The sequence below is a fragment of the Pseudonaja textilis genome, chromosome 7 (genome assembly GCF_049901715.1).
Source record: "Pseudonaja textilis isolate UNSWEBS1 chromosome 7, rPseTex1.2, whole genome shotgun sequence".
NCBI lineage: Eukaryota > Metazoa > Chordata > Lepidosauria > Squamata > Elapidae > Pseudonaja > Pseudonaja textilis.
In genome coordinates, this window is record NC_141996.1 from 30,431,484 (window position 1) to 30,446,358 (window position 14,875).

General features: G+C 34.2%; 1 protein-coding gene across 4 annotated transcripts in view; it reads right to left on the reverse strand.

Annotated features, from left to right (window-relative positions):
* Positions 1-14,875, reverse strand: part of IMPG2 (interphotoreceptor matrix proteoglycan 2) — a 72,560-nt gene that overhangs the window by 21,765 nt on the left and 35,920 nt on the right. The window contains exons 11-19 of one of the 4 annotated variants that reach the window (XM_087937351.1): positions 13,843-13,907; positions 12,383-12,683; positions 10,354-11,312; positions 8,697-8,916; positions 7,614-7,824; positions 6,952-7,140; positions 6,018-6,216; positions 5,678-5,766; positions 581-910 (exon numbers count right to left, since the gene is read on the reverse strand). In XM_087937351.1, the coding sequence (XP_087793477.1) occupies positions 5,683-5,766; positions 6,018-6,216; positions 6,952-7,140; positions 7,614-7,824; positions 8,697-8,916; positions 10,354-11,312; positions 12,383-12,683; positions 13,843-13,907 (2,228 nt within the window). In that variant the 3' untranslated portion in view covers positions 581-910; positions 5,678-5,682. Of the gene's footprint in view, positions 1-580; positions 911-2,954; positions 5,767-6,017; positions 6,217-6,951; positions 7,141-7,613; positions 7,825-8,696; positions 8,917-10,353; positions 11,313-12,382; positions 12,684-13,842; positions 13,908-14,875 lie in introns of those variants that run through there. The other 3 variants (XM_087937352.1, XM_087937350.1, XM_087937353.1) reach the window with 3 other exon arrangements.

Consider the following 14,875-nt stretch of genomic DNA (forward strand, 5'->3'; position numbering starts at 1 on the left):
GTAATTTAATCCTGACAAGATAGAAATGTTGTGAGTAATAATTCCCTGAGATGGGTATTGAGGAGTATACTCATTTTAAATGAAATGAACTTGTCTCAGGAAAAAACAAAAATCAGGTATGTTGTGAGTTGGCTGCTCCTAGACTTATCACTTTTATTAGAGGTCCAAGTGATCTCTCTGGCTAGAAGTGTACAAATTTGGGGGATGAAGAAAGGAAAGAATCACAAAAGTAATTTCAGATAATTTGAACTTGGATAGTATCCATCTACTGAATCAAATAAATAAAATATTTGAATTTTAATTATAACATAGAATTGTTATAAAAAGAACAAGAAAAAAGTATATTTATAAAAGCTATATCAAAAGTACTGACAGCTTAATTGTTGTCATTTACTCTTTTTTAAAGAAAATTTTTAAGTATATAGAATATTTTAGTTCTATCTAAGGTCATTTTTTTCTATTACACATGTAGAAAACTGGTGCACACCCAACTGACAGAAAAAAAATAACCTCAGATATTTAGTTCTATTTCTATAAATACCTTGGGAACCAATAATAACACTAGTGGAAAATGAGGAAAGTGATCAATATTCTTTATTATATTACAGTATATTCATATAAATGCAAAATGAAGTAACACTGACTTGTGGAACGTAATTCCAGAATAAACACTATGGGCTATGGGACTGTAAATTTGGGACAATTACATCAAATAATAATAGTTATTTCTAATTTTTCCATTCAAAAGAATTCAGGACAATGGAATCAATCCAGGCACATTAAGATCCATACACATCACTTAAAATACCAAAAGAAAGTTTACAACCACTTCTATGCCATCACTGTAGCAACAGTGTTCAGTTTTATCTCCTATGTCCATTGTACTGAATCCAGCTTTTAAAGCAATTTCCTGAAAAAAATAAAGCATCAATTGTTTAAATCCTTGGCAACACTGTGCCATGATCAAAAGAAGGAAAATGAGAAAATTTGATATAAAGGAAACTTTATTAAAACTGAATCCAAATATATGTTGAAGGATATAGTGTATCTTTGTCAGAAGACAGAAATGTATATAAAAAGCATAGTTTTAATACATTAAACGTACAGGATTATAGGGATGAATAGAACACAGATACAATACAAATTAAATAATTTAAATAAGTGAGAATTATGTACAAAGAAAATATAGAGTGAGAAATGGGAATGGGATAGCTACACAAGACAGCATTAAATGAATGATAAACAAATGGATATTGTCAAGCAAAGTGAGATTCTATGTTGCAAACAAATTCATGATGACAGATTAAGTGCTACTTGATTCTCGCACTAAAAGAAAAAAATTATGCAAACTGCCCCCCCAATAAAGCCTAAATTTAAAAATGCAAAGAGTGAAAAAAAAATATGGAATGAGAATATCTGTTCCAAGTCTCACAAACAAGAAACTGAACAAAATACTGAGAATAAGAAGGCATCATGAACTGGCAAGAAGTAGTGTTGTTAAAATGAGAACACAAAACTAATTTCACTCAAATTTGAAAATCATATAAAATTATTTAAAATTCAAAAACACAATACTATTGGAATTGGACAAAACTAAACATAAAAAAGTGAAGGAATACAAAAGCAAATGTAATAACTACATTAGGTTGTTGGAATAACTACAAAACTTCACGGAAAAGAAATCCACAATTATATTGAAAATTTGACAACAACATAAACTGGATACTGTCAAGTAATGAATATAAAGTCCCACGTTAGTCTAATAATGTCAATAAAGTCACAATGGAAGTAGAAAAGCATAGAACTGGATTACAAAAAAAGTGTCACCACCACTTTGACATTGTGTTTAGCAACTCATTCCTATGCTGCTTGTCTTTTAAATACTGTAATGTTTCAGTTGTTTTTCTATTGAAAGAAAATTCATGTTTATGTTCTATAACCAACTAAAAGATATCTTCTTTTGTTACCACATATTTCAGTACAATGATTCACAACAGGTTTTCTTTATCTTGATACTCTATACCGAAATGTAGTTTTATGCCAGACTATACAACATTGAAATAATTTCCAGAAGAATATAACTTGGATATTCTTCTGGAAATTGTTTCAATGTTGTATAGTTTGGGCGTAAAACCACATTCTGGGATAGAGTATCAAGTTAAATGAAGCCTGTTGTGAATCATTGTACTGAAATTTGGTAACAAAAGAAAATGCCCTTTGGTTAGTTATGCAACATTAATCTCTTAACTCTTATTCCAAGAAATTCTTATAAATAAAGCTGAAAATATTTTCTGCAATGCATATTTAAAATACCAAACATATTACAATGAACCATACAGTTGTATTTTGTTCAAGATAAATGTATCTTTCACGTCACTTCAATTTGACATATTGGATGAATCAATAGCCATCATAAAGGTTTTCATTAATCATTTGATAACTCCATTCTGAATGGGCAATTAAGAATGGCCTTATTTTTAAAGGATATTGCATTTTAATATTCATCATATTTCATAAAAGAGATATTTAACTGAATTTGTATTTAACATGAGAACTAACTTGGAATGAATTAAATTATAGCCAAAACTTGTATACTAGTTATAGACCAATATATTAAATTAATCTGAATTCTTTTAATAAATTTCTATCAAAGATACTAAATAGATACTATTGGCACTTGAAACAACCCACTGGAATGATTTGTATACAATTTCCAGTGCTCACAATACTAGTTGTCATATTTTGATTATTGACTGAAAGTTATTTATTTGTTACCTAGATAGAGGACTAATTCATAGGATTTATTTCTGACAGCTTTCAAATTCCTATTTTAAGGGGGAAACTGCTAGTTGTAAATAAGCAAACTGAACAGTCTGTTTGATATCTTATTCTATCTAGCCTTGAATACAGGAGTGGTGGTTAAAGCTGGATATTTATTATATTATTGATTTTGGGGTGATTGTTGTTATAGGTAAATGGGGTTGGAAATAAAGATGGGTTGGCCTGAGGCAGAGATCCCAGGGGAAGATCACACTGCAGTTATGAGGACTGGAGGACATTATTTGTACACTGATGAGCAGGAGTGGCTATGATAGGAAACATGAGGATGGCCCGCCCTCAAGAATGCCAGGAATATTCTTGGAGATAAATCCCAACATCCTGCTCTCACTATTTACTATTAGGATCAGTTTAATGGATCTTTGGCTGCTGCTTCTGAATGCAAAGTTGGTATGTAGTAGATCTGGCCATTATCTAACAATGGATGAGTGTTGGCCTGGTATGCATGTGCCTTGGGGGGTCCTGAGGAAGGTTCACTGTTTGGAATATACCTACCTGGGTTTTGGGTTTTGAATCATCAAGTCCCTCAGGAACGTAGGCGCAACATACATTTTTTATGCCAACCATCATGGAACAAGTGGATGTAATCACAAAGAGGTAGTCCCTCAAATAATCCAGCCTCATGCTATAAAGGACTTTAAAGGTTAAAAACAGCACCTTGAATTGGACAAAGAAGCAAACTGGCAATCACTGCAACTTACAAAATAGAGGTATAACATGTGCTATTCTGTGGCACATCCTGTATCATCTGAAACTTTTAAATATTCTTCAAGGGCAGAGGACAATACAGTAGTCCACGAATCATTATGAGCAGAGCTTCCTAATTCAGGAATGGGCACAATTGGTGCATAATACAAAGCTGGGCAAAGGCCCTTCTAGTCATGATGGTAACCTGCTCTCTGATATTCACTTTGGGTCTAATTGGAGCAGTGCAACTCCATCCAGTATCAAAGATGGCAGAGTCCCAAAATTGGCAGGGCCAAAAACCCAGAGCAATTCAGTCCTTCCAGGATTGAAGCTTTTTGTTCCCCATCCAGATTTTCACCATCTTGAGGCATCAATAAAACATCAGTGGCATCACTTAATTTACCAGTGGCATATATAACACCAATGATTCCCCACCTTATATTGAGCACACCAAAATGCTTCATGTATTAAAGAGAGAAAACCATACCCTCAGCTCCCCACAGAGTAGCAATCAAAGGCAGGATCTTTCCTTCACCCCACCCAACTGGTATTGACCCCAGAGAAAGAAAGACAACCAGCACAATACAATGCCACCTATTCCAATTCCCAGAGCCTATTCAGAAAAGATATCAGGATTGATGGTATCAAAGGCCGCTGAGAAATCAAGCAGGGCTAGGATGGATGGACAACCATCACCCCATGCCTGCTAGAAATCATCTAAAAGTGCAGTCAAGACCAAATTCTGAAAAAAAGGGGTCCAAATAATCCACTTGGACTAAGGTTAGATGTTATTTAGTGATGGGAAATCCCCAGGCTGCCCATTTCTCAAAAATGTTAATTTTTAAATTTAAAATATTGGTAGCTGCTGGAATATATTTGTATCACACAACTTGAGATTTAAAATCTTCCTGCTAGCAGCTTTTTTGTCAATCCAACATACAGGATCTGGTTTTTTGGCCCTCTTCCCTTCCCCTGGTTTTTTTTGGTTTTTTTCTCCTTGTGGCTAAAAGTCCATTTATAACTCATAATTACAATACAATAGACATAAGTATCCCTTGTATCATCTATATACATTTGAATTGTCTTTCAGAAATTCAAATAATTTGACTCTCTGGGCATTGTTTGTATAATGTCCTTGATCATTATCTTTTGGTAGAACTACTACACTAGAGAAGACATAGATATCTATAAATCCCAAACCTCCTGTTTCTTCTCAAGAAAACCTGAACCTACATCTCATTATTTCATAGCCTTATGATTATGATATCATAACACAGATATCAACAACCATTTTTATACCATGCTTTCTGTCGGCTTTTAATAGGATGCACTAGGTCGCATTCTAAAAAATGTAAAGCATTCTAAAGTGTAAAGGGTTTCATTTAAGCAAAAACAGAATAACAATTGAATGAAAATAATTAGATGCAGGTAATATGGTCACATATGAAGTACTGAATATTTCTTTTTTACTCTTAACAATTACAATTCAAGAGCAATAAAGCACTGAATTCTATATAATCAAAGCACTGAAAAGCTGAACTATCTCTAGAATAATAAATTAGCGCTGGACTAGAGAAGAAGCGACTGCCTCATATTTAGATACAAGACACTTGGCTTTCGTTTATTTAAAGATGATAGTTTGTCTTTATTAAATTGTTATTATTAATTTTATATAACTTGCTAATTTTCTGCCCTTTCCTAAATGCTTTGGACAATTCAGTTCTATAAATAATACAGAAACTAAATGAAACAAGACCAGAAGCATAATATAAATTTAAACCGTCAAAAGGCCACAGTGAAATTCAACTTCAGTACATGCAATAGACCAGAATGTCAAACTGGCGGCCCACGGGCCAGATGCGTCACATACAGGCCATATCCACCAAAGCTCCATGAATGGGAAAAACCTAGTGAAACATCACATGACGACAATGTGACTCCGCAAGTTTGACACAGTAGACCAACAGAGAATATGTACAACATAATAGGATGCCTTAGTTGTTAATAAAGTAGCCAACCAACTTCAAACAGAATGATACTCATTTCACTATGTAAAGAAATAAAATTACATTTTACATGCTTTCTTCTGAATCAATCATGCTGCATAATAAGCAGGTTCAAATAAAGAAAATTGTGTGAAGGGGGGAAATACCTAAGTCACATTTGATGTCGTTTTACAAAGTCTGCAAACTGATGATCCTTGGCATACAGTTCTATAATCCTTATTCGGTCCTGAATCTCCTGAAAAAGTAGGGGGGAAAATTATATCAACTATAAATAAAGCCCTATGGTTCAGAGTAGGAGTGTTCTGTACCTATTTCAATATAAAATCACAAAATAGAAAATGCTATATGATGTCCTTTTAAAATTGTTTCATCAAATTTGAACCCCACATTTTGACCAGAAAATATGTATTCAACCAGCATTATTAAATCCTTGGGATGCACAAAGTGAAAAATGAAACAAATATAAGTTGATAAGTAGTTACATACCTCCTTACTTAATTCTCTGTTATCATAAATATGTTTGATCTCTTCACTGCTATATTCAGTGGATGTCTCATTGCTTGTGGAGCTGTATGAAGTTAGCTGTGGACATCTCCGATAATAGTGGCTATATCCAGTGGTATCACTTTCATACATTGGGTTGTATTTTACTGCATATTCAATGGATGAAAGACTATCTCCTTGCCTATAAGAAAACAAATGGAACAAGTGTCAAATGACACTGTTTGTACAGTATAATATTTCCCCAAACAGTTGACAATAGTTATTCCTAGGCAATCAGAAAAAAATGAGTGAGGAGAACAGAAATGATGCTTCTGTTCTTCACCCCAATTTCCATATGTTGACTGGAAAATCTGAAAACAAAGTATAGCTGAATTTGAATGAGCTACATTCCATTTTCCATCTCATAAATAAATTTCCCATGGAAGTCTGTTTTAATTCATTTGGTAAACTTGTTGCATCAATACTGAAAGACTTGAGTGTCAGGGACATGGTACAGTGCAGAGTTCTTCTGTGTTTTTTAAACACCACCTGAAATGAGTTATCTATCATTCTGAGCAATAAATAATCGGTATCTGTGCTGGAAAGGGTTCTACAAATTAGAACTTCATAACAAAGCAAAAAAGAATAAAACAGTGCCCCCAGTATTGTTCAGGATTTTCAGCATATCCAGTAGTGGAGACATAAAGCTGCCCAACTGGAAGACATATATTTTCTCCTTCGTTTATGAACCCACTATTTATAAACAAACTTATTTTTAAGCTTTTGATACTATATAATTTTGTCCAGAGGAACAGTAAGATCCGATCTTAAAAAGGTACTGGTTCACAAATTTATGCAACATTTATGCTCTGTGTACTGTGTGTTTCTTCAGCACCAGTGAGTAAATAACACAAAATAACTTTCAGTTGATACTTACACAAAGGAGTCTTCAATTTCACTTTTTGTATTCTGGTCTCGAAGGGTTCTGGCCAGGAAGAAAGTTACAGTACAGGCTATGAGAAGAAAGACAGCTACTGATGCTATTGCAATTCCCACAACAAGTGGCTCTGAGACATACTCTTCACAGCGCTCTCCTCTATACCACCAGTTTTCACCTACACGGCATCTATCATTTGTTCATGCCAACAGGATAGAGAAAAAGAAAAACAGTGATGAGTTACTTGTTCTACCATCACCATAAATGACAGAATGTCAAATGCTAGTCTGAGCTAATGCAGGATAACAACAGAGCAATTGCTCATATGTTATACAATTATACAATCATAACTAAAGTATTGAGAGCCAGTTTGGGCTAGTGGTTGAGGCACCAGATTAGAAATCAGAAAATTGTGAGTTATAGTCCTGCCTCAGGCATGAAAACTGGCTGAGTCACTTTGGTTTAGTCTTTCTCTCATAGCTCAAACCCTCTCACAGGGTTATTATAGCCAAAATAGCAGAAGGAAGGAGTATTAGGTCTGTTTGTCACCTTCAGTTATTTATAAAAATAATAAATATGAGATAAAAATCAATAAAATTAAAAAGAGTATAATAACTGTGATTTTATTCATTTGAAAGCCAATGGAATGACTATGCACTTACCTACATATTGCTCCTTGCCCTGGGATTATGTCACATTTGCCATCATTTTGACAAAAATTACGTTGCAGAAGACAAATGCTATTACATGGCAATCCGTTAATGCTTAGATAACCAGGATAACAAACACACTCAGCTTCTCCACTCCACTGGTTTACCAAACACTCTGAAAACTCATTGCATGCCTGGAATTTGCAAGGGTCAGCCTGGACTCCTGAAAATGATGAGAGAAAATGAATAAATAGCAGAAGAGTACACAACTTTCCCTGTAGAAGTAGATTTTTAAAAAATATATAAAGATATATATTTTATAAATATATTCCACTGTTCTATTTTGGGACAAACTTTATCCAAAGTGAAAATGAGATTTAAGAAATTAATTATAATTTTATAATTTTAAAAACCAAAAACCAATCTTTAAAATATAGTTATTACCTCAAGGGAACTGACACACTTAAAACATTGGGAACATGAGAAAAAACTGTGGGGGAGGCAAGTATGCAAGTTAGTCAGCATTCTCCTAAGAGGCTCATAAGGTACACCAGTTGTGTCAAACTCATGGCTCATGGGCTGGATACATCACGCATTGGCCATGCCCACCCCTGGTTTAATGAAGGAAAAAAGTTGCGATGTGTCCCATGATGACATGACAATGTGAGTTTGATACCCCTGAGATACACACAAGAGGTCTATAAACAAGGCCTCCTTTGTCACTAGATTCCATGCATCAAATATATAGAAGTAGACTCTCCTATGCTTTGATGTAGAACCAATAATCAAAGCTTCATTGCTACATTGGTTCTGTATATCAAGCCATTATTTATTCTTGTTAAATGGAACAGAATAAAATCTGCACAACAGCAGTTATCTCTAGTCCTGATCTTATTTTGTATCATGAAAAGTCTGAGATCTGAAAAAAATTGACATGGAATGATACTTGCATACAAATGGAGTGAGATAAAAGGGTTTTGATAGCATTCAGTTATTTGAATGCTGTTGTGTTGTTCTTGTGATCTTAAAGTCTGTTTGGCAAAAGTCTTCTGCCTCACTGAAAATAAGCTAATGGAACAAAAATTATTTTAATACCTGATTCAACATCAAGAGAGTACTTATCAATAGCCAAGTTCATAGTCTGATAGGCTGTGTTGCAAAAATCTTCCAGAATCATGTACACAGAATTAGTGACATTGCGAGGCACAGGTCGTGCAAATTTCATTCGGCTGTTGACCACAATACTACCATTCCTGAAGTTCAGAATTTCCAAATTCTGGAAGCCAGTTAGGTTTGATTGTAAATAAGGAACCAGCTTTAAAGCAGAAAAAACAATATATAAATGAAATATAATTAAACAAATATAAATTAAATATAAATATAATTCATATATTTATATTCATTCTAACCCATTGCTCTAAACTATAATGGAGTTAATTAGATCTGCCTTAATATGATGCATGAACTTATCTTATCTTGATTGTACATTATAAATTATGTTTTTATTTAGTATCGTGTGTGAAACAGGCTGCTCAAAAAAAAGGTTGGTCAACAAATCATCAAACACTGACTTAATACAATGTGAGATTAATCCGTGAGCTCTACATGATAATGTATGTATGTACCATATATTTTGTTCCATAAGACACATCTGACCATAAGACACACTTAGATTTAGAGGAGGAAAATGAGAAAAAAAAATCTAAACCGGAGTCTGAGAGGACCACATATAGGTGTTCTCCCATGTGCCAACTCTGCCTATTGACTCCTGCACTGCAGAAAAGAGACAGAAGAGGTGGGCAATGACAAAGACAGAAGAGGCGGGGTTCAGCACTGTAAAAGGACCCCACCATGGTGGCCTGGCTGCTATTCACCAAAGGACTGGCTGCTATTCTCCAAAGGACTGGCTCCATGACTTTGGGATGGGGAGAAGTGCATCTTATGGAGTGAAAAATAAGGTATATTCCTGGTTATATATATATATATATTTAAAATAGTAGTATCAATAACTGTGCCACTTGTGGAAAAAGCTATTTAATGTTATAATCGTGCATATGAATTAATTTTTACTGGTGGCAGATATAGTGACAAATATAAAGTACTTTTCCATTATTTCTAAATAAGACAGATCAGGATATTCTAGGAAAGGGAAGTGATCAACCAGCAGACCTCAAAAGGAACAAAATATCATATTTTTTTAAGAAAGTGGGCAAAAAAGTAAAATTAAACCATACAATGCTGCTATGTTTGTTTATAAATATCATAACCATTCCAAACTTAGTATCTGTTTCTACAGATAGATACAACAATTTTTGCTGAATAAACTTTTTCCTTTATCTGCTAACCCCTTTTACTCATTGTTATACAATGCACATGATGGGCAATGTATGTTGATACTAAACAATAAAGCACATTCCAAAGCTTGAGTTAACTAATACAACAATTAAAATAAGAATATGTCTGTAATTTCAGTTAATTTTAGTTCATTGAATTGCTATAGACAATATTAAGTTGCATATGAAGAAGATAAATCTGATTGTTTGCATTTTTCCTTTTACTTCATAACTGTGTGAATTGTCTGTGAACTGAAATGAGCATAGGAAGTCAAAGTGCAAATTAGTCATTGCATTTCATTAAATTAAATGTTACTGTTTTATAAACTCTCCTTTAAAAACAGAATCAAGTATGCTCCTCCAGTGATCACATATTCTAAAAACAATAGTAACCAGCAAAAATAATAATGATTTCTTACCAGTTCTAGAAATCTTTGCTCCAGGGCTTTATATTCAGGGGAATTTTTGTTAAACAAATCCTCTGAAAAAATCATGTTAGTAACTCGAAGGCTAAAGAATACAACTAAAGCACGTGCAGGGATAGTTACATTGTTGGGATTTTCAGGAGTAATCCCAGATATCCCTACCATTTCAGTAGAATGGGCATGGGTTGGTAATTCTACATGACTGTCAATTCCTTCTTCCTGGTTCATTTCATGGGAATAATAAGTTGTGACTTCATAGGCTCGATCTGTAACTTCCAGTTCTTTTGTAACCAATTCTTTTTCAAGTTCAGGCGATTGGATCACTGGGCTTTCCACAGTAGAATATGCTGATAAAATTATTTCCGGCTTTTCTAATGCTTTTATTGTAATGGTTGTATGTGACTGATTTTTTGATGACTGTTCTGTTAATATTAAGTCATAGATTTCTGTTACTTCAGAAATGATTTTATGCTCCTGAGTGGAATGCTCTAATTTTATTGTGCTGTATGTTTCAATAGATGTCATAACTCTTTCATCTAAGGTGATTTCTGTGTCAATAGATGATTGGGAAATAGTTACAACTTGTATATCCTTTATATCATCCTTTGGAGAATCTGGTGTAAAGTATGTTTCATTATAGTCGTGCATACCAGATCCCTCAGTTTTCAACCAGGTCTCTAAGTTGGCTTGTGGCTGTTGTCCTGAACCAGAACCATAATAATCAGTAGTATCCTTTTCTTTATTTATAGAAGATTGCTGAGTTTCTTCTTTTAAAAAAGTTGTAGGTAATCCTTCATCAGTGCTAGGCTCTATTGCTAAAACAGAAGCTGCTGGTGATGTAACACTGAGAGGAATTGCAGAATCAATTGTAGGTAGAATTTCTTTTGGCACAATGTGAGGGAAAACAGTTGAAGGCACAAGCAAACCTTCCAACTCTTTCTCTTTTTCAAGTCCTGGAAAAAAAATCAATGAATAGTTAAGATTGCATTGGATGCACCTTATGGGATTTTGCTTCTTAAGAAACCTGAGGTTATCCTTTGTTGCTCAGCAAATACTACAATGTCTTTAGGACGTATTCACTCTTGTATCAATGACATAAATTCTTCTGTAGTTGCATTAAAACCAGATCAAAGTAAATGCAAGGATTTTAAAAGTGTATATCCCTTTCATTAAAAAAATGCTTCCAATTTAATTTTAAGAATAAAATATGAAATATACAGATATCTCAATTAATTCTAAAAGCAGCAATCAATAACAAGTCATTGACGTAAAACAGAATGGGCGGGGCAATGAAAAACCAATTGGAATTGTAATAATAAAAGAGCAAAAGCAAAATTTATATGACAAAAGAATTGCAAATCTGTTAACCAAGTTAATTTTAATTTAGCTAGAAACAAGCTAGTAACCTATGCAGATCAATCAAAATTTCTATAATACATCTTGTAAATCCTAACAATTACATTTGCAAACTTCAGTAGGGATTCCCCTCCCCTCAAGACAGACTTATGGAGTACATTACACTAATCTACTTGTTGGAATTTAGAACATGGATGACTGCAGAAGAGTTATATTGAGCAGCTTTAAACATCTAAATAAATAAATGTCAGGATTCAGTGGTGTATTTCCTAACATCACAGTTTCTATTATGTTCTGAGAAATCAAGATTAAAGCAAGGGGATTTGTACAATTCCTAAGAAAATATATTATACTGTATTACTGTATATATTCAAGAAAGATGGGCAGTGAACAATATGAAAAATAAATAAATAAAACATTCCTGCACAAGACCTCAATTATAAATGTGACTCCTCTGTCAATGCAATTAAAATATTTTCCATCATGGTGCCAACATTTGGCAATGTCTGATTGTGAAAAGTGTTCATTTCAATTAATTCTTGGGGATCAATTCTGAAGTAGCCAAACAAGAACTCTGGCAAAAAATGCTCTGTCCATATACACATCTGAAAATATATATTATCCTAAGTCTTATAATTTATACAAACAACAAGTCAAAATAACTTACCAATGTCTAACAAAGACAAATTAGAATGACTTTCCAAGTCTATATGGGAATCAGTTTCAAAGAACAATGGTGTTTCAGGATGTATTTTTTGTTTTTCATCCATAAAAAGCAAATCTTCTGGAGAAATGGTAACATCAGTTTTTGAATTGAGAATACTTTCAGAGTCCATGAACCCATCTGGTTTTATCCACACATTATTATCACTATCAAAGATAAGATCTGTCCCTGGCAAGTCAAAGGGCAAGATGTTGCTTGCAGATGACTTATCAGCAGAAGGCCACTCAGATACTATGGCATGATCCTAAAATATAGAGCCATAATGGTTACAAACAATGATGGTAATAATAGTGCCTCAAATTACCTTTTGGTTCACTCCCACATCCCATTATTTGTACAATTTCCAACAAACCTATGGGCAAATTCAGAACTCTAAATATATCATAGGTTTTGACTGCTGAAATATTTCATCCAAGGCATCTGCAGGAATAGTGGTGGCAAATGACAAAAGCAGTATCACACTGAAGTGACAGTCTTACAGAGTAGACTAGACTAAGAAACCAGTGCCATGTAAATCAGAATTACTCAAAGATTTTCAAATCATTACAAAAATATAATATTTTGGGCATATTTTAGATTCTTTATCAGTGGTGGGTTGCAAAGTAGGTTTGGTGGGCGTGGCGTGGTGGGCGCGCTTTGCGTGCACGCACACACTTTGCGCAGTGCACACCAAATGCACACTCTGCACACACACAGAGGCTTTCCTACTCACCTCCTGCAATCCTGCACTCTCCCTGTAGTTTGACACGCGGCAATCTACTGTGCTGCGCAAAGCAGCTGTGCTTCAAAAGCAGGGAATAAAGGTTAGTATGGGAGCCCGGGATGGCAGTTGGGCCCAATAGTAGCTCCTCAAAGAGAACCTATTCGGTCTCCGCTGAACTTTGGCGCTACTGGTATGCCAGAACCAGGTCTAACCAGTAGAATAGCACCACTATTCTTTATACACACACACACACACACACACACACACACACACACACACATTCATTCATACACATACATGTTAAATATGTATATTTAAAAGGCTATTCTGAAAAAAACAAAATATTTCACAAAATCTTTTGCCAGTAATGCAGCAAATTCAGTAATCTTTATACTGAATTTGTGTCAAATAAATAAACAAAAGAATTAAACATAAAATCTACTTTAAATAATCAAACCTACAGGTTAAAAAAGCACTTGAGAATCTTTGGAATATTGTTGAATTTTATCTTATCTTACACTGAAGCAGTTTGGATGATTGGGTAAATGTATATAATAGTAAGAACTTCTAAAGTATTTTTTTAAAAAACTGAGATATGAAATTTTCTAAATTATGTAAATTGTAATCCAATAGTCCATTGAGCATCCAATTGGGGAACATTGTTCTGGAATAAAATGGCAATACAGAAAAATCAACTTACATCATCAATTGGTTTAGCAGTAATCCATGATGGGATTTCAATCATAGAAGTGGCCACTTCCTTTACTAAGAAGGAAAATATTAAATAGTAATTATGAAACATGTGGGTCATTAAATTGTTTGCAGTCCTATTTCTAATCCTAACTCATTAAGGGAGCATATGCAATTTAACACTGCCAATAAAAATTTATAGATCTAGAACAAATATATATAAAATTCAGTGCTTCATAGAACACAAAGGATGTATTGAGTATATTATACCTATGATCAGAGCAAATAGAGCCACTAAAAATTGAATAGATAGTTTTTCTTTTTTGTGCATGTTATTTAGAATTTCACATGTTCCTCTTAGAGACTATAGAACATAGGAATTATACAGCATTTATAATTGAGCCTCGGTGGTACAGGGGTTAGAGCGCAGTACTGCAGGCTACTTCTACTGACTGTTGGCTGCCTTCTATCCTTCTGAGGTGGCTAAAATGAGATCACAGAGTGTGGGGACAATATGCTGACTCTGTAAACCACTTACACAGGGCTGGAAAGCACTATGAAGCAGTATATAAGTCTAAGTGCTATTGCTATTTCTTAAGCATGCACATAAAGAACTCAAACACAAAGAGGTTACAAATACTGGCAGAAAAAGCTGAGAACAAAAAGAATAGGTATAACAATCAATATAAAAAGAATAAGAAAAGTAGATATAGCATTGTTTGTATGTATTTTATATTATGTTTTCAAAGTTGGTTTAGTGGTTAAGGTACCAGACTAAAAAGCAGGAGACATCAATTCAAGTCCTGTCTTAGCCATGAAAGCCAGCTGGATGACCTTGGGCCAGTCTTATTGCCCAACAAGTAAGACTCTCCTGCTTTCTAATCTGGTGCCTTAATCACTAAATCAGGGGTATCTAACTCATGTCATCACAACGGCATCAAGTGAGGTATCAGGATTTTTTACCCTTTGCTAAACCAGGTGTGGGCATGCCCAGTAAATGACACATCCGACCTGCAGGCAGGGAGTTTGACAACCCCGCACTA